Raw genomic sequence first — 19,468 nt, 5'->3', positions numbered from 1 at the left:
CTAGCCTACTGTTTCTTCTACACAGCACGGTCCTGTAAATGACAACATCCGGTCTCAGAATATGAAAAAACAGGCCTTTTTTCTGTTTCTGTTTTCTAGTGATTTTATTTTTTGTTATATGAAATAGAAAATGAAAATCGAATAATTTTTTTAAGTTCGCTCATCCCTTTTTGACCATCAAAAGAAAAAAACGCCTTGTATTTCAATTTTAATTTTTGTATTTTTAAAACGAAAATCAAATAACCACTCGTTTTCTGTTTTTTAATATCCGTTTCTGAAAGGAAAATCCAATGACCAAAACATACACGGACCTTGTTTATATCCCGGTACATAATGTACATTACTCTGCACTTTACTGCTTTTTGCACTTCTGGTTAGATGCTCAACTGCATTCCGTTGTCTTACAACCTGACAATAAATGACAATGAGTAATAAAGTTGAATCTAATCTATTTCACAAGATGGGTCATTGAATGCCTCATATGAAATTCCATTTTTTGTTTTCTCCCACAACACTTGAAGGCAACATCTACGCTGGCGTCAGTCACGTGTTCTGTGACGTCAGCAGGAGCGTTACCGACGCAGATGTGTTCAACTCATGTAACAACCGGCTGTCTGTGAGCACCAGGGCTTCATTTCACCTCTGTACTGTAAGTGGACCTTAGGGAAACCGAGACTGTCATCTTCCGAGTACTGTACAACCAACACATTTGGATAAAACCGTTTAAGGGAACAAGGTGCCTCTCGGGGGGGGGGGAGAAAAAGCTAACAGTAGTTAGCTTAGCTAGCATAGCTGGTGAACTTTTACCATCGCAGCTCATTGGGTAACGTTCAACTTCATCCAACTCGAGCTAGGTAGCCAGTCAGGTAAAGCCTCAACACAAGGGACGGACTTTGAACTCCACACATTTCAGGTGTGCGAGCTGCCAGAGAGGAGCAGCACTGACGGAGTATTAGTTCGAGGTCATTGTGTACCGTCCGTAGCCAGCTGCTGTCCGGAAACTTCACGGCTCACAGACATGAAGAGCCTCCCGTACTTCTGCAGAGGAGAGGTCATTCGGGGTTTCGGGAGAGGAAGCAAAGAACTGGGAATTCCTACAGGTGAGTGAATTATCTGTCTTTTCTCTGGCGACAACGTAGCGTTTGTTAATGTTACGTAGGTAGGTGAGCTGACGTTGGGTCTGTCTGAATCCCGTCTTATTCACGTTAAAGTCACGTTAGACAACTTTAATAATCTGTCTGTGGTTGGGATCTAAACATCCGGCTGCTTTTTATCGGAAGATGTGGCTGAGTTTTTACTCTTAATCCGCACTCGTTGCTCGTTGTCGGACATTACGGACTATGAAAGGCGATGATGATGATGATGATGACGACAGCTTACGCAACGAGCTGACGTCGGAGTTAAATGAGTTGAGTAACCGAACTTGACAGGTAATGAAAGCGCTGTTATTTTACCGAAATAATGGCTATTATGCAAGGATGGTTGTTTCCAGAAAAGACCAGGAATGTCATACCTTAACGAAAGTGAACGCCTGGCGACATAAAATCCACTGAGGAGGAAATCTGTAACGATAAATGTTCTGGTGTCGTTATTCTCTGTGTTACCCAGACATTTACTCTCAGAAAAGACACACAGTTTAACTCAGAGGTTGTGCCATTTCACTTTTTTTTAAATATAAACCTTATAGATGTACAGGATCCCCCCCAAAAATTACGTTTTGTGTTTTTCCAGATTATAGTCAAAACATTTGGTAAGTAGCCAAAACTTCCTTCCTGCAAATCATGCCCAGGGTTATGAGACACTTAAACAAACCGGTAGCTTGATTTTATCTGAAAACACATAAGTTAATTGAATATAAATAACATAATAAATAAATTCTAAAACAAATAATGTCAGCTTTACTGAGGAGGTTTGTGTGTAACCCAGAGCTTCTAAATGGTTACGATATTTGCCTACAGTAACTCATTCATTTCTAACAATACTATAGAACATTTAGTAAATTATTTATTTTTTAGCCTTGGTTATTTTAACAACTAGATAAAAGGTTTATCTAAATAGGTAGTGTTTTCTTGATCTCGTTGATGATTTAAAAAGCATCTGCTTTGTGCAATTGAGTAAGACACTAACTTCATTTCAGGAGGAGTGGTTTTCTATCTGACTCTACATGCTAACCTTTTTATCTCCTTCTTCTGACTCTCCAGCCAACTTCCCTGACTCAGTGGTGGACAATCTTCCAGCAGATATCAGCACAGGGATTTACTACGGCTGGGCCTGTGTTGGTAATGGTGATGTCTACAAAATGGTGATGAGCATTGGCTGGAACCCGTACTACAAAAACACCAAGAAGTCCATGGTTAGTACAAGAAAAGCAGCATTCACTGCATAAAGCATGGTGTTTTTAGTAGAAAGAAAGCGTGCACATTGCAAATCTATTTAAAAAATGTCTTTTACAGTTTTGGGTTTAAAGGCAGTGGTGGGATGGTCACATGCCCACTTTTTCCTCCACATTTCTGGTGGGAAATCAAATTTCCCACAGTAGGACAAAGAATATTTGTATTGGAAAAACTGAATAACTCCTCTTTGAAGTTATGTTACACAAGGCTACACATCAGTCAGCATGGTTTCATTCATGGTTGGCACATGAATGCTCATTGCAGAATGGTTATTTTTGATATTATTGATATATTAAAAATATAAATGTTAATGTTTGGTCTTTCAAAAATTCAAAGTCTGTTTTATAAAATTAAAACCCCTTTTGTTGAGACTGTTCTAAAAGAATAATGTCAAAGTCTGCAGTGTAAGACATTTAGAGACATTTCTTAAAGCAACAACCTTTGTTCAGTAAAAAAAAGCACTTGTGAGAAATTGTGTGGAGCTTTTAGTCCGTACAATATTATTAATTAATGTTGTTTTTAATATGCTCATCTTTTTTAAATTATTGAAATAGTATTGTATACTTCATTCACACTCTACACACAGCCAATTTTGCAACTTCAAATTCAAAATAAGGCTGATTGCAAGTCATTCTCATAATTATAACTGGTTTGATAACACAAAAAGGAAAATGCAGTACATTATATTAAATAGATGTGGTACTTGTTTGGTTCTAGGAGACCCATGTGATTCACACATTCAAAGAGGACTTTTATGGAGAGATTCTCAGTGTTGTCATGGTGGGCTACATCCGTCCAGAGAGAAGCTACGACTCACTTGGTATGACACCTTTCTCTCTCTCTCTCACACACACACAAGCTCCAATCTTTGTATGTGTGGTCTTAGAGCCTGTCCACACAAATACGCGGCCTCACCCAATACGATGTTGTTTCGAAAAAAATCTCCGTAAACACAGCGTTGTTTCCAGAAATATCTGAGTCCACACGGATTCACTGAAACGACCCAAAATGCTGTAGTATATATGCCAGGCCTGTATGTGGCGCTGTGACGCCGCCACACCAATACACTAAAACCGGAGGAGAAGCCATGGAGCATGCGCTGTTTACAAACAAGTAGTACTAGTCCACCATTGTTGTTGTTATGACGTGTCTAGCGGTGGTGGCTGAGGTTAAAGGCTAGAGAGGCGGGGCTAATACGTCATCGTTTCGGAAAAAATACGTTTTCGTTTTCCTCTCACACACTTGCTGTGTCTTCTCTGACTTAATGTCTTAATTTCTCTCTCATATTTTTCCTAATAGAAGCCCTCATCACAGCCATCAACAACGACATTGAGGAGGCCAAACTCAAGCTTGAGCTCCCAGAGCATCTCAAACTGAGAGAAGACAACTTCTTCACCAGTGCTCCCAGCTTGTCTTCATCCATGCCCCCCACCACAGCAACAACGTCACAGACTATTATGAATGGTCACTGACAGCTGGCTGTGACTGCAACACACACACACACACACACACACACACACACACACACACACACACACACACACAAAAAAAAACCAAGATAAACCATGATAAGGAGTACGATTCTGCCTTCAGGTGAAAGGTAAAAAGAAGTAGAAAAACACAGCGCTTTTTATATACACACAGGTGCGTGTATGCACTCATTAAAATGCACAGCCTCATTCTGAGATCTATGTGCTGTCACCATGGCTGCACATTGACATTATCATAAACAACCATAAACATTTTTTTTTATTGTATTTCTATTTTACTTTGTCAATTTGTCTGTGTTTAAAGCGCTGTTAATCTTCCTGTATTGGTTTGTGGCAGATATCCAACCACTTAATAGATTATGTTTATTTGTATATATTTGCACCAGATTGCCTCATCTAACAGCATAACTGTGTATGAAGCTCTTGGGCCTCACTAGTCCTGCTGTTTATTTAGAACCTTTTATGTGACAAGGTACCTAAAAATACAGCATACACAAAATACAAGCAGTTTTGTAACAACATGTACATAAAGAATGACATACATGGACCGTAATTTCAACTGTGTGAACACTATCTAGCCAAGGTTGAAAAAGCAGCACTTACTTATTTAGTTTGTCCGATTTGTTTCTGCGTCAGATGGTAAGAGAGAAAGTCTGGGCATTATTATCTGTAACAAAAAGACTGATCGCACCATTGGATGACTTTATGCAACAATGTGGCTAAATGCAAGGCATCTGTGTGAAGACTGAGATTAAATTATGGAAGTATGTAAATTTAATGTTAAACAATCCTTGTCTTTTGTGACACAAGCCCTCTACTGTCTGTCACTGCCCTAAAAATGAATGACTCTTACATTGGGCCAGAGATTGGATTTTGAGCTTTTGATGCATTATACAGATAAAATCTGGTGGACAGAAATTATTTAATAAACATTGTTATTTAATGAACTGTGTACAAACATGATTTAAGGAAAGATTTAAAATAATTTAAACATATTCGGTGTCTGGATTTGCGTGGTACTCTCTCGACACTTAACACTTTCCATTATCAGCCTGTTTGGTTGATGGAGAATTGTAGATTAAATGGGGGGATAATCAAGCAAGTTGTTATGCACCTCGGTTAAGCTTGCCCGATGTTCAGACCTACAGTCTCTGTGGGTTTGTTACTGATAGTAAAACATAGATGTGATGAATAATCCTGTTCCCCACCATGATATTTCCAAAGGGCAAGTCTTTGAAGTGTATGGACACACATTTATACCATAAAAATGGGAAAGGGTGATCATGCAGAAGTCTGAACAGATAACCAACAATACGCATAATATTCCATATCTATATGTATTTCATTTCATGGGGTATTTTGCACCTGTTTAGCTTTTACAAAAAAGACACAAAACTTTCTAACATACAAGTACAAGTGTGTAAAGTTCTTTGAACCCCTGTAAATAATTGTTTTAAATGAATGAACCATATGAGTCTACCTATGTGATTTGGGATTTTAAAGTCTGTATTGTGATTTAGCTGAAGTGTTATTTAGGGAGCAAATACGTGACTGTAATATACGAATGTTGACACTTATCATGCAACAGTAGCTGTCATCCTTTCACAAGAAGAGCATGGCTGTTTCTTACAGGTACCTTTCTGTTCTCAGCATGCTAGTTTTTGTATGTTTACTTTTAATCAGTTTACTTTCTTTACTGAGAGGAAAATATAGTTTCTAAAAGCTGGAAAAAGGTTCCAACTGAATTAGTAAAAGAACCAATACAGGAAGCAGTACTTCACTATAACTATGTTGACAAATTCACTGCTATATAAAACTTTTCTTTATGTTGAATATTACACTATCACTTTCATTCTCTATAGTACTTCATGTACAGAAGAAATATCACTGTTACTTTGAAATGTAATGTGCTGCTTCAAACCTGTCAAAGATTTCATAACCTTTACACAATTGACCCCTACCCTACATTGCTGCAGTATGTTTTACAGACTCATTTGTTGTCATTTTCTGTTCTAGTTTACACAGGGACCAAGGTTACTGTATGTATAGTTAAAGATACAACACGACTTTTTGTTCTCTCATTCTGGTGTTATATATAATTTAATCGATTAAATAGTTTGATCAAGCTTTTTGGATTTTTTTGGCAGCCAAGGGATCTTTTTGACTCTGACTCATTGGCTGACACTTGCCCGAATGTTATTGTCCTAATATCAGCATCAGCAAATATTGGTTAAATATACAGACTGTCACACTGGGCATGTGAACGTGTTTGTAGATCAATGTGTGAACAAATACTTAAGTCTGAATCGTTAGTTTTGAGGATCAGGAATGCAAGCCAATGTGTGTGAAGGAGGTACAGAGGCACATGTCCCTGAGTTGATTTGGTCAATATTTGTTGAGTCTAGTATGAGATAAGACACTGGATTCAACCTGTTCTTCTTGTGGGATTCGGGGTAAAGGTTACTTTTACTTTATGTTATTGAGTGGCATAAGCTGATATAACAGAGCTTAAACTTGGAACTGGCTTAAAAGTATCACCGTGGGCCTTTATTTTCAAATTGTGGTAGAAAAATGTACGTGATCTTATAATAAGCCCCTGTGACACAGATGAGGAACTGATTAAATTAAGACCACATTTGCATTGGCCAGTATAGACCTAAAAACTAATCATACTCATTTATTTATAGTTAGTATATATAACTCATCATTCAGTCAACCAAACTAACCAAATCCAATATGAACATGTTACTAAGCTCAACAAAAGAGGCAACATCTAACATAAGTTGTGTTGATTTGCATGCATTTCTTCCCCAAATCCACATTTTCAAAAGCACATGTGAAGGTTTATTTATAACCCAAAATGTCACCGAGATCGCACACTCACGACTCAGATCAATATCCAACTTTATTATGAAACAATCATTCACAGCACATTTCACCTCAACAAAGCACAGGCTTTAATACTTATTAAATGATTTACTCTTACTTTCCTTTGAGTGGGACGCAGACCTGTCATTATCTCAGGGAGGCAGCAATACAACCCAGAAGTCAAAACATGAGAGCTAAAAGAAAAACCCCTGAGAAAAACAAAAATCTTCTCTGTGTAACCTGATAATATCCAAAACAGTACCACACATGGTTACATATGAGATTGTAATTCAGTGTAAATTTTGTTTAGAATTTTGAGATGACTCCTGCAGTGTGATACACAGGCTGGTTTACAATTTAAACAAAGACAGTACAACACTGAGTGCTGACAGTAATATTAAAACAGTGATTAATAAGTGCTTTAAACCAGATAATGCAGGAACAGTATATTACATTAGCATTCTCTTAGCATTATCAGTGGACATATTTTATGTTAATATTTCTTTCAAATGAAATGATTTATTCTAAAAAATGTAAACAAACACATGAACATGTATATATTGTCAGCACACTCACAACTTCCTCTGAAGTTTGTGTCTTAAAAAGAAATCAAACTCTTTGTATGTCTATTAGAGAAGACAGATCGAAGAAATAGGTTGCATAATCCAACAGTAAACCCGATTATTGATGTTGAGGGCAAAAGACTAGACCAGAAGAAAAGTCAACAACTTGACACAACAGCCGTTTCTGTCTTAGATGACATTTACAATAACTTAATAGTCAAACTGAATTTAGATTACGTATGTATGTTTACTGACTAAAACTTGACACACTAGAATTTGATTCACTGTATATTTCTATGCTAGATTTACATACGTAAACCAAATATTCTGACCAGGCTTGGACCTTCTCAGTGCTGCGCAAACATCAGATCATTTTGTTCTCAGATTTGTATGTCGCTCAACTATATACCTGAATATATCACATGTATGTGAGTTGTGATACCAGCCATAGCAAGATAAAGCTGGCGAAATAAATAAATTAGTTTAAGCACATTTCATTTTATATGGTCCCTTTTTTTTGCTGCCAAACACTTCCATTCACACTGAAAGTTCACAGTAGCCAAGGCAAACAAGACTGTCAATTAAAATGTCACAAAACTGTGTGAAGATCTCAAGTTGGAGATGGTTCAACATTTCTATTATTGTTACAATGAAAAGTCGCCTTAACAAGAGAACAAATAATTTTTCTCGTTATTGGAAAGATAGAAACAAAACCAGCGCAAAAATGACCAGAAAATGTAACTACAGATGGTGTGCTGTGAATCCAACCTTCATCTGTTTTTAAGACATTAATGAAACAATCTGATCAGTGCCACCAATATAGCCAGATATAGACATGGTGTCTGTACGGCTAGAAGAGAGTTTAACAGGTAAATGTGAGTTATGCCTATAATTCTTTCATTTATTTGAGGGACAGCTATCATAAACATCAAAATATTAAGATATTGATTGGTAATTGTCTGGTATGATTAGAGTTAGGGTCATTTTGGTTTAATGAAAGTGTCTCCTTCATCCACAACTGCTCCACCTGCTGGTTGTGCCCAGATGAAGATGAAGTGATACAACTTCTCAAAAAAGAATTAAATAGACAATATGTATCAATCTGAAGAAGAGTGGTCATGTTTCGAGTGCAGTGACACATGAGGAAGATCTCCCTCTTTCCAGTCATGTCTTTTGTGCTTTCTTTTCATCTGTAAGAGTAGCTCTCATCATCATACTCTAGTTCAATCTCATCTTCATCCAAGAGCCCGTACTTGAACTTCCGATACACCGTCCCATCTTGTCCCATGTACACAATATCTTCATCGTCGTCTTCTTCATCACCCTCACACTCAATGATCGGGTCACAATACTCCCCAAATGAAGAGCTAGTGGGTTTTGAGGCATTGCTTCCATTTGTGTCCAGTTTCACATAGCCTCCAGTTTTGGTTTTGGGTGCTATGGAGAGTGATTTAGACCAAGTATGGGTGAAGAGGAAGACCCCTCCGCCCACAGAGAGGATAAGTAGAACACAGACAGTGACAAAGACTCTGGCAGTGCTGCCTTGACCCTCTAAATCCACACCGTCCCGAATCAAAAAGTTGACACCCATGATGCACTCCTCTGAGAAGAAAGGAAATGGAACAGATGATTAGGTTACATTTTGTGTACTTTAGTACAACTTACAAAAGTCTCATGATTTTTTTATCATGTTTTCCCAAAATGATTTTGAATGAATTTAGGCATTTTATAGTCTGAAATGGCTTGTGCAAATAGCTGCTTTAAGAGAAAAGAAATCTCCCTGGCGAAGCATGCCCCTGGAGTGCTTTCCCGGTTTGGATAAGTCTGGTTTTAGAATCATTCTAAAATACAGTTTGGCACAAATATGAAACTTGTGTGTACACAGTGGGAAAGCTCTCAATTAGATGAATTATACAGGGCAACCATTACAAATGAAAGATGCCCTGAAAGCCTGTGACTGATGACTCACACAACCATAATCACGGAGGAACAGGAACAAGCCTCAGTACAGTGATTTGTGTGTGTTTTTTCTGTAAGTCTGTGTTCCAAGTGTGGGTTCTTGTTTACCTCGTGAGGCCATGCAGTCACAGCACTCTCTGGGTATCGGTTTATCATCATGGCGTGTCTCATTTCCACAGCAGGACAAGCAGCGGCCATCATCCGACAGGATCTGGAGTGCAGGACACACTGTGCAGTTCCACATGCTGGGACCTCGGCAGTCCAGGCAGGATGGGTCACACGCTTTGCAGTCTGGCTCATCGGATACGGACTCAGAGCCCTGGAGCAACAGAAGAATTTGTTTCACTTTTCAGTCATATTATCTCCAAAATACTGCTCCATGACTTACAGAGCAGCCTTGCCAAAATACAGCTGTAGCTCAAATATATTATTCATCCTTTCATGAGGCAAATGTAAAAGGTTGAATATAAACAAAAACTTTTTAAGGGGAGTAACACACATGCTGTCTGTTACCTTTGAAGTAGCATATAAGCCAAGGAGACACTGGGAATTACAGATGCCACTCATGAACCTGTAGCCTTCATAACAGGACTGACAGGCCAGAGCGCCCTCATCTGCAAAGAGAAAGACAGAGAGCATGAGATATCACACAATGGGAAATTGTGTCAAATGTGAAAGTGGAGTTTCCAAAAGTAAAGCATATCAAAAGGCAAAGCAGAAGCATGCAATGGCTTCGAGGGAGGGGGTAACTATGATAAACAAGACATTGATTATAAAGTACAGTACATGTATAGTACTGTGAAACAAATGCTTATTTGAAATATTTTAATCTGGGGTGTCTTGGTTGCCTAGGGGTTTAAGAAACTGACCATGTAATTGCAGTCCCTGGTTTGAGTCTAGCCAGGGAACTTCGTCACATGTCCCTCTCTTTCTCCCCTTATTATCTGTCAGCTCTCGACTGTACTCTCCAACAAAAAGGGAAAAATAACTCCCAAAATACTTTGAATTTATATTTGTATACTCTTTACCCTTGGACTGTGTTCCCAAAAATGTATAACTACAATAGGAATCACTGAAATGGACTTTAATTCTTGTTACAATTCAGGAAAAAACCTAAAGAAGAAGCTCCACTTGGGAAAGATGATTCCTCATCTTATCTGGCATCAATATCCTGAGCTGCAATGTTCATATGTGACAAATTTGTCTGCAACTGCCACAAGCCATATTTCACATTTGCATACTATCATCAAAGATAATCCAATATAAACAATTTTAGTGTAGGAATTATGTAATTATATATGTCTTGAAAGTTCTTCTGATTTTTAAAAGCCAAACATATCCAATAATATGAAATCACACAAAAACACTGCCCAAATAAGCCATGGCTTCCTTTACCCCCGCAGGTCTTGCAGGTGGGGTGACACTTGTGACAAGCCTTAGTCCGGCTGTCTGGGAAGTAGCTTGGAGGGCAGCTCTGGAGGCATTGTCCCCACTTCCTCAGGTAGAAGTAGTCCTCCCGACAGTTCAGACAGTTTCTGTTACTACGACCCCAACACCGGTTACAAGATGGGTCACATCGGTCACAAACCATGGTGGAGGTATTGCCAAAGTGACTGAAAAGGAGAGGGAATGTTAAGTTTGTTTTTTAATTGAAAAATGAAAGGAGACTTTGTGTGTCTGTGTGTTCTTCTAACTTCTCTGAACAGAATTCAACACAGCTGCTTCCCTGCTTGAAGAATCCGGGTTTACAGGTGACACACTCCACACTGTGATGACCAACACATGACTGACAGCTGAAGTGACAGCGCTCACACACGCGTTCGTCCTGGTCCTCGGCGTAGTATCCCACGGGACACTCCAGCACACATGTGGTGTCTGGTGGAAACAATACAAAGTTTTTAAAAGGAGAAGTTTCCTTTTGGTGGATAAGAAGTAAAAACATTTATTATGGAGTGATTTAAAAAAAAAATCTGCTAACTCAGTAGGAAGTGTGGCTTGTTGCAGCTGAAGCATTGGTCTTTGCCAGGCCCAGAACACCTATGGCAAGGTACGTGACACTTTTGGCAATCCCCATTCTGGTCCATGTATGAGTGCAGAGGGCACTGACTGAACCACTCACAGTGCCCGCTGGCATCTTTACGCCTGTTGGTATTGCAGGTGAGGCAGGATGACGGCTCATGGCCTGAGCAGGTCAGACATGTCCTGTCACAGTCTGGAAAAATGAAGACACAGTCAACTAATAAGTACTGTAATGATGAAGTCACATTTTTATTTCATTTTGCACGATCAAAACGAACTTCCACCTTCCCTACCTCTGCATTCATTGGTGGTCTTATCATGGTAAGTGCTGGTGGGACACTGAGGCAGACACTCTCCATTGTAACGGACAGCTTTCGGGTTGCGACACTCAATGCAGTCATCAAGGCCCGGTCCGTCACACGACCTACAATCAGCATGGCAACGCACACACTCCTGTTGCTTCTCGCTGGCGAAGTAACCAACGGGACAATCATCCACACACTTATCGTCATGGAGGAAGTAGTAAAGGTTACACCCTGGGAGAGAGAGAAAGAATGAAAGAGTATTTAAGATAAGAGCAGCAAAATTGTTTTGTTTAAAATGTGTAATATTCCAAACTCCAGTTACTTTTATAACCAATGATGAGTCATTTAAAAGATGTTTGACTTGACGTAATTGCTTACTAAAGTGGTAACTTTTCTAAAAATCTATATGTTTAAGTATTGAAAGTTGGCCATTATCGTTTCTTCTGCATTAAAAGCATGTCTAGCTGTGGTTTCCAAACTGAAACCAAGGATGGATTTAAACACAAAAAATGCAACTCTTTGTTGTGTCAGCCCTCACTTCCTGTTTCTCATACTGGCCTTCTCTTCTTATCCACTCTTCACAAGATGCAATAAAAAGCTTGGTTGTATCTATCCTCAGTGATAAACACATTCAAAGTAAACGTGTACATTTAGAAAAACATTATGTATTTTTCCTGTATTTCCTAATAGTTTCGTACTAAGATGTAGTGCATATTATGAATTTCAGTCTGAAAAATTTGCAACATATCTGTCTAAAGTGGATGTACTAAAACTACTCTGACCCTGACAAATGCTGGTTTTATCTGCTTTATATTTCCTGAACTCATCTGCTCTCGGTTGTTTCCTGTCTCCAATCTTTTTGTCGTCTGATTTTACAACAACACCTTTCTTTAATCCTCCTCTCCACATCTTCCATTTTTCTACTCTTCACTTCTCCGGCCAGCATACTTACTCTTACACAGACCATCTTGATTGCACTCTTTACAGTCAGCTGGACAGTGACGGCATTCTGTTTCTTTGGCGTAATAGCCCTCTAGACAGTTTGACCTGCAGGAGTGGTCCAGCAGCAAGTACGGCCTCTCACAGCTCAAACAGTAAGAGGAATTTCCCTGGCAGGATGCACACTCTGGGGCACACAGCTGGCATACACCACCTTGAGGAAACCCTCTGGGAAAGAGGCAGTGGAGAGAATGAGGTATCACTGATGTATTGTGATGTTCATGTTAATAAATGAGAAATACAGGACAAGCACCTCTGACACTCCACCACACACACTCCATTGTACAGGTAAAGCCCACTGCGACAGCGCTGGCACTGCTCGGCGCCTTGGCACATGGCGCACCCTTTTGAGCAGTCTTCACACTGGCTGGACGCCTTGTTGGCAAATGTACCAGATGGACAACGAGACATGCAGGTCTGTTGAGCAGTCAAAAAACGATCTGAAGACAGAAAGACAAATCACACCATTGATACTAGAATGAGAATAAAGGACACAAAGGCTGTCAATGGTCAAATACTTTTTTAATTAAAAAGATTGATAACAAGTTTGCCTAAAACATGTAAGACAAGCCCACGAAACACTTCTTAGTTTTAGAGGCTCTGTGTTGTTGTGATATACAGACAGCAAACCTTTACCTGAGTAGCAGCTGCTGCAGTTCTCCTTCCCTGCCGCTGAGCAAGTCTTACAGAACGAGTGGCATTGCTCGCATTCACCTTTACCTGGTAGAGCAAACCAGAACAAAACATGTAGACACAAATGACATGGAACAGAGAAAATGAGGACGACTCTCATAAAATGTCATACTAACTGAAAGCATGCGAGAAGGGATGAAAAATAGATGTGTTACTGAGTAGCTAATGATAGGCAGGAACATATATTTCCCTGCAACATGCTTCAATAGCAGTGGCTGACAGCAGTACTTCCAGTTTCATTTGAGTTTGATGGTTAAGTGAGGAAAGCTGTGGAAAGTCACACTCACATTTTACAAGCGCAGGCAGAGACATGTTTCAGTTGATTAAATTGCCTAGAGGAGGGCAACATTTAATTCTCAGGTAAAAAGGTAAAATTAACATTTGCCGTACTGTTTCTGAATTGTTTCTCTGGGCAGAGAGCAAGCTGTGTAGCCTCTAAACACTCCCCGTCCTTCAGTGTGAATCCGTCCTCGCAGGAGTCGCAGTCATCAAATTGTGGCCCTCCGCAGGTACGACAGGCGCGGTGACAAGGTTCACAGCCCTGGCTCTCCTTATCCACAAAGAAACCTTCTCTACAGTGATCCACACACTCTCCATCTGGACACACAAATACATTGTTTTACTTCCTCTGCATTCATTCAAACATATTTTTGTAATGAAAGAAATCATCTCTGAAACTTAGAGGTCATAGAGGTCAACAGATGGGGTATTGTACTGTGATTTACAGTATACAGTTCTTTAAAACATTTTTAAAAATAGCATCTGGAATACCCACTAAATTACAGTTTTTATATCACCATCAGATTTAGAGTTCCCCAGAAATGTATGTAAGTTGTTATAGTTAAAGATTCTGAAAACAGCAAAGTGATGTCCACTCCACAGTGCTCCACCCTGTCTTACTCTGGTCCCAGGAGTTAATCAGATGACATACACACCTAACATTTATTAAAAAAAAAATTATAAATGGTTCAAATATTACCAAAGTTGTAAAATCCCTCTTCACACCAGTAGCACTGGGACTTGTCACAGTTTACACACTGTTTGTCTTCGCACGGAGCACACACCATGGTGTCTTCCCTACTGTACGTCCGATCTGGACAGGAATGATGGCAGTCTGTGCCTAACCTGACAGAAAAATGGAAGTATTAATATGAGGACATAAAAATATGAGTGTACAACTTCATGAAACTCTCAAGTGAGGAGACTTACTGGTAGTAACCATCTTCACATATGAGGCAAATCGTTTCCTGCGCATGATCTCCTGAATCCTCTATGGTGAAGAGCAGAAATTAAAACAAATAGTTAACAGATCAGGCATATTGTGAATTCTGGACTTGGTGAAATGGCTCTGTTTTAGTTTAATCTAAAGGCAAAAATCCTACTGGATCAGTCTTAGTATTAGTTTAACTTTTGTTCAATCCATATTTAAATATGATACAGGCCTAATTTTACCCTTTTTGTTCTGATATGTGTAGAGGTGAAGCAGCAGTCCTTGTTTTACTGCTGTCATCACCAGATTTCAGGTATTTTTCTCTATCTCTCCTTACTGAAAAGGGTTAAAAAATACATATAAAGATAATATTACTACAGTGGGAAGTGTAAGTGGTTAGCTGTTTATGTGATTAAAATGTGGAAAAATCCAAATCTTATATCCCATTTCATCTACTGTGCATGCAAAGGCAGCATTGTGATTGTTCTAAACCCAGTTTCCCTTAACGCCAGCAGGAGGCACTCTGACAACACACAACAAATGTGTTCAGTCCATTGTAGAATTGAATGGCACTGTCAGATCAATCACCAGCTCAGTGTGATCAATATAGAGCTAGCAGACAAATCTAACCCACAAGCCTTCCAACAAATGTAAAAGTCAAACAGTCTACAGGCATTCACATCTATAATGTCTGTTTCTCTCATCTTCGGGGAAAGTCAAAAGTCAGATGCTGCTGCTCTGTTGTAGTCTGCAGTGGGTGTCATCTGTGTGTTTCTGTTCAACTTGAAAAACACTAGGTGTTATTTTGCCGAACGACACAAAAACAAGCATAATGTCAGTTACAGGTTGTGTAAAACACTGAGATATTTGCTATTGATGTGGGGATTTTGTTTGTTTGTTTGTTACCGGAGACTGGGAAACATATGCAGGAGATAATAATAAGTAATTCAGTTGTGTGTGTGAAGAAATTATTTTTGTACATACACCAAATAAAAAAGTTAATTTTCCTCCCAAACAGATCAATTCCTGCTGTATCCACGCTGTCATCCCTTTGGCCAACAAAGTCAAAATATGGACAGAGTGAGCAAGTAGGGGCGGAAGAGGAAGAGAAAGAAAGAATCAAACAGGAAGCAGAAACAGTGAGGGTAAAGGGGAGTTAGAAGTGGGGAGAGAAAGAGATGGAAATAACTACTAAAAAAGCACCTTCTGCAGACTTTCCCTTGGGACATTCATCCTCTCCAGAAAAGCCTCCATCGACCCCCACACCCCATTCCTCTCTTAGTTTCCTTCCAGCACCCACAACTTAACACTGCACTGGTTTGCACTTCAATGCAGTCGACAAGCCACTACCTGTGAAAGCAATTACTCATACAGAGTGGGACTGGGAGAAAGGAAAGGTGGGAGGGACAGAGAAGCCGGAAATCATGCCTTCAGGCTGTGTCTATGTGAAGAGAGAAAATAGCGCCCGCATAAATATTAACTGTGCAAGCTAAGGGATGAGGGATTTCAACAGAATTGAAACTGGCATACACATCCTGGAGTATGCACTTGTGGAATGTGTGAGCACGCATACACACATTTACAGTCTACAAGCTACATATTATCACTTACACACATAACATACATGCAAATGCACACGATCAAACTGTGAGTGATTTGCACCCAGTCTCAGTATAAAGTGGGGATGGATGAACTCAGTTTTACTATCACCTCAAATCATCACTTCAGTGGAAAAAACTGACATAGTGTGTTTATCGAGACATGTTTGAGAAGTGGATTGCTGACAGAGAAAAAGAGAATAGATGTGTGAATATGATGAAGCAAACCATTCATGAGAAAGACAGCTTTTTTTTCAAGCTCAGGAATGAGCTGCACAGCATTGAATCAGCTGAACACTGGAGGTGAGACAACAGCATGCCAACAGTGGTGGAAGGGTGCATTGTCATTGTAAATCATCTAGTTTTGAATGATGAAGGTTTAGCAATCCTTAACAATGAAGCGAAAAAACCTCTTGAGATGCTGTAAGCAAATGAATGAAAGAAATAGGAGCACAGAGGCCCAGGGAGGAGGACTGGAGATGTTTCAGAGAAGAACTTTGATCACACAGACACAGGTAAGAGATGTGTCAGGCCGAGATAATGAAGGTATTTATCCCTGGAAAAAGATATCTTCTGTTGGACTCAAACCCAGGGCAGCTCCAGAAAGGATTCAGCCTTAATTAATGGGGCGCCAGCTCTACCAGGTGACCTACATACCTATATAGTTTGTACATACAGCCCTAATTCTATTTTTTCTTGATATCTTGTATTTCTTCTATTTTATTTTGTTATTTAATACGTATTTCTTGTTTGTGTTACATCTGGAGCTGCTGTAACAAGTGAATTTCCCCAGTGAGGGATCAATAAAGTCTATCTCTCTTACCAGGGTCCCTCAAAGTTTGGGATATTTTGGGGCCTTTTTTGAACTAGTGGATTGTTACCTAAAACGGTAATGATAACATTTTTGGGGTGATCTTTTATTTATTTATTTATTTTATTTGGCCTTTTTTGATAGGGGCAGCTGAAGATAGACAGGAAAGGGGGGTAGAGAGAGGGGATGACACGCAGCAAAGGGCCGCAGTTCGGATTCGAACCCTGGATCGCTGCAGAGACTCGGTACATGGTCACCAGCTCTACCAGGTGAGCTAACCGGGTGCCCTGAACTTTGATTTCTGATACACAGTGCTGCGTGTCTTATTCCTAACCTGTTAATAATCTTAATTTTGTATAATATGAGAACTACACCCAAATCCTATCCAAAACTGTCATAAGCACAGAAATAGGTTGTGTAAACATGCACACACAGATATTACATGCCAGGCTCAGACACTACATGTTCTGTTTCATCTACACTTTAGCCTGTAGCATCGCATCACAGGGCCAATCATCTCAAATCTCTAATCTGCTGACTGACTTGTTTAGCTTGCAGAATTGTGATTACTAAGAGCGGGTGGGTGGCAGGGAGGCTGTGGTGGGGGTGAGAGTGAGGAAAGATATTCCAGTCAGAATGCATAATGACATAATAACAGCCCGTCTCCACCTCAGACTGGTTCAGCACAATAACAACTTTCTATGGTATGCCAGTAACCATCTCTGGGTGAAGGAAGCACTCATGTCTTTATGTGGCTTGTACTGACAGGGTGAGGTGTAAGAGCACATTGGATGAGATTTAGGGAGGACTCATCCTGTATGGTTTTCACAGCATTGAGAAAAGAACCAACAAATATTATTCAAAACACTGTTCAGAAAAAGCGAGGTTTAGTTTTGCTGTATAAAAAGCTAACGTTGATTTTATATACTTACTTACAGTATGCTGGGAAATAGCAGCGGAAGGACAAATAATTTCTGGCAGCATTTACCCAGGAGTGGGAAATGTTTGTTTTTTTAACCCTTTGTGGATAGATAATGTCTGTCTCTGACATAAATTAGATTACAGGTAGTTTTCCTTGTGGAAAAAGTGCAACTGCGAAAAGTGAAAAATATCGGATTTTCTGCACCTTTATGAGTCCAGATGTGTCATCTTCTAATGGCCTGATAATTAAGGAAATCTGCAGTTAAGTTCTAAGTGAGGATATTTGTCCAAATGACTTCCCTAATGAATGAGGCCTATTAGAATAAACAAAATCTTCATTAATTGCTGAACACCTTATATTTTTTAAAACTTAGCTCAGTTGTCTGGGCTCATATAAATTAATTCATGAGGATGTAGCTGCAATAATAGAGAACCTACAGCAAAAGAGTGAGGTGCAACAGGGATCAGTGGCAGCATCATTAATAGTATGCTGTGACACTGTCAAAACACATTTAGTACAGTAAATGTTCCTTTATTAGGTGTTTTGGTTACAAGCTTCCCCAACATCTCACTGTATCTCACTACTGAGGAATGAAATAATAAAAATCTTCAACTGTTAAAACAGTAAATGTTTTTTTCATCTACAGTCACTTTGTCTGCAATATATGTGTGCCATGTGTACGACTACAGTATATAGCTCATGCTGAGCTAAAGTGCATTTGGTTTTATCTCTACAATTTGATCGATGAAGAAGGTGAAAGAGATAGGAGGAGAGAAAGTGAGGAGAGAAAATAAAATGTGGTCTGCTTACTGCGTTTACACTGCTTGCAGCCCTCGTCACAGTGGAGACAGTCCTCATTCCCCGCATTGGCAACCTCACCTGGTGAAAAAAGCAGATAAAAATGTGGATTGAAAATGCAGGACACATAAGAAAATGGTGATGAAATGACAGTTAGATTAAAATAAAAAACTTTAAACTTTAAATTGTGAATAGTATTTGAGTGAATATTAATTGCTCAATACTGGATGACGGTTGTTTCCAGAGAGAAGAAAAGAAATTTCACAAGATGACAACCTGTCACAATTACTATTTTAAAGGACCAGTGTGTAGGATTTAGTGGCATCTAGTGGCATTGCGGTGTAGGTGTAGTCCCCTTCTAAGCACAAAGGAGAAACTATAGCGGCCACAAAATGCACAAAAAACATGAATGGCCCTATCTAGAGCCAGTGTTTAGTTTGTCCATTCTGAACTACTGTAGAAACATGGCGGGCTCTATGGAAGACGACCCGCGGCGTCTGTAGATATAAAAGGCTCATTCTAAGGTAACAAAACCATAATAATTCTTAATTTCTCAATCAATACAGTAAGAAGGTGCTGCTTTCATAGCGCGAAGAGAGGAGAATAGAAGAGAAAAACTACCAAATAAATAGTCAAACAAGCACAACTGAATCGTCCACACGAGTTAAAGTTTCGCCTACTCCACAGTTCAAACTGTCTGCGGGACCTGTTAAGACCTGCCCGTCTCATATGATAAGAATTTCGTTTCATCCTCCCACTCATACACTGTATATCCTCACGTACAAACTCTCAACATTGCTCTTCACCTCCGTCTCACGTTCAATGTAGTGAAGTTTTAAG

The 19,468-nt window shown here is 39.4% G+C and overlaps 2 protein-coding genes across 3 annotated transcripts in view; one reads left to right on the top strand and one right to left on the bottom strand.

Annotated features, from left to right (window-relative positions):
- Positions 1-557: 557 nt before the first annotated feature.
- On the top strand, positions 558-6,008 carry rfk (riboflavin kinase). Its single transcript, XM_051422525.1, has 4 exons — positions 558-1,100; positions 2,202-2,353; positions 3,111-3,213; positions 3,693-6,008. The coding sequence occupies exons 1-4, from the start codon at positions 1,019-1,021 to the stop codon at positions 3,863-3,865; spliced, it is 510 nt and encodes a 169-aa protein (XP_051278485.1). The 5' UTR covers positions 558-1,018; the 3' UTR covers positions 3,866-6,008.
- Positions 6,009-7,756: 1,748 nt separating this feature from the next.
- The window catches only part of pcsk5b (proprotein convertase subtilisin/kexin type 5b), a 72,862-nt gene continuing 61,150 nt past the window's right edge, over positions 7,757-19,468 (bottom strand). The window contains exons 24-37 of one of the 2 annotated variants that reach the window (XM_051422480.1): positions 18,641-18,709; positions 14,499-14,559; positions 14,269-14,414; positions 13,680-13,886; positions 13,233-13,316; positions 12,850-13,036; positions 12,550-12,764; positions 11,586-11,828; positions 11,252-11,485; positions 10,968-11,148; positions 10,669-10,886; positions 9,787-9,887; positions 9,382-9,592; positions 7,757-8,916 (exon numbers count right to left, since the gene is read on the bottom strand). In XM_051422480.1, coding sequence (XP_051278440.1) covers positions 8,501-8,916; positions 9,382-9,592; positions 9,787-9,887; positions 10,669-10,886; positions 10,968-11,148; positions 11,252-11,485; positions 11,586-11,828; positions 12,550-12,764; positions 12,850-13,036; positions 13,233-13,316; positions 13,680-13,886; positions 14,269-14,414; positions 14,499-14,559; positions 18,641-18,709 — 2,573 coding nt within the window. In that variant the 3' untranslated portion in view covers positions 7,757-8,500. The remainder of the gene's footprint in view (positions 8,917-9,381; positions 9,593-9,786; positions 9,888-10,668; positions 10,887-10,967; positions 11,149-11,251; positions 11,486-11,585; positions 11,829-12,549; positions 12,765-12,849; positions 13,037-13,232; positions 13,317-13,679; positions 13,887-14,268; positions 14,415-14,498; positions 14,560-18,640; positions 18,710-19,468) is intronic. The other variant, XM_051422481.1, reaches the window with a different exon arrangement.

The sequence above is a fragment of the Dicentrarchus labrax genome, unplaced genomic scaffold, assembly GCF_905237075.1.
Source record: "Dicentrarchus labrax unplaced genomic scaffold, dlabrax2021, whole genome shotgun sequence".
NCBI lineage: Eukaryota > Metazoa > Chordata > Actinopteri > Moronidae > Dicentrarchus > Dicentrarchus labrax.
The sequence above is the reverse complement of the archived record's forward strand: the minus strand, read 5'-3'. Positions and strand labels throughout refer to the sequence as shown.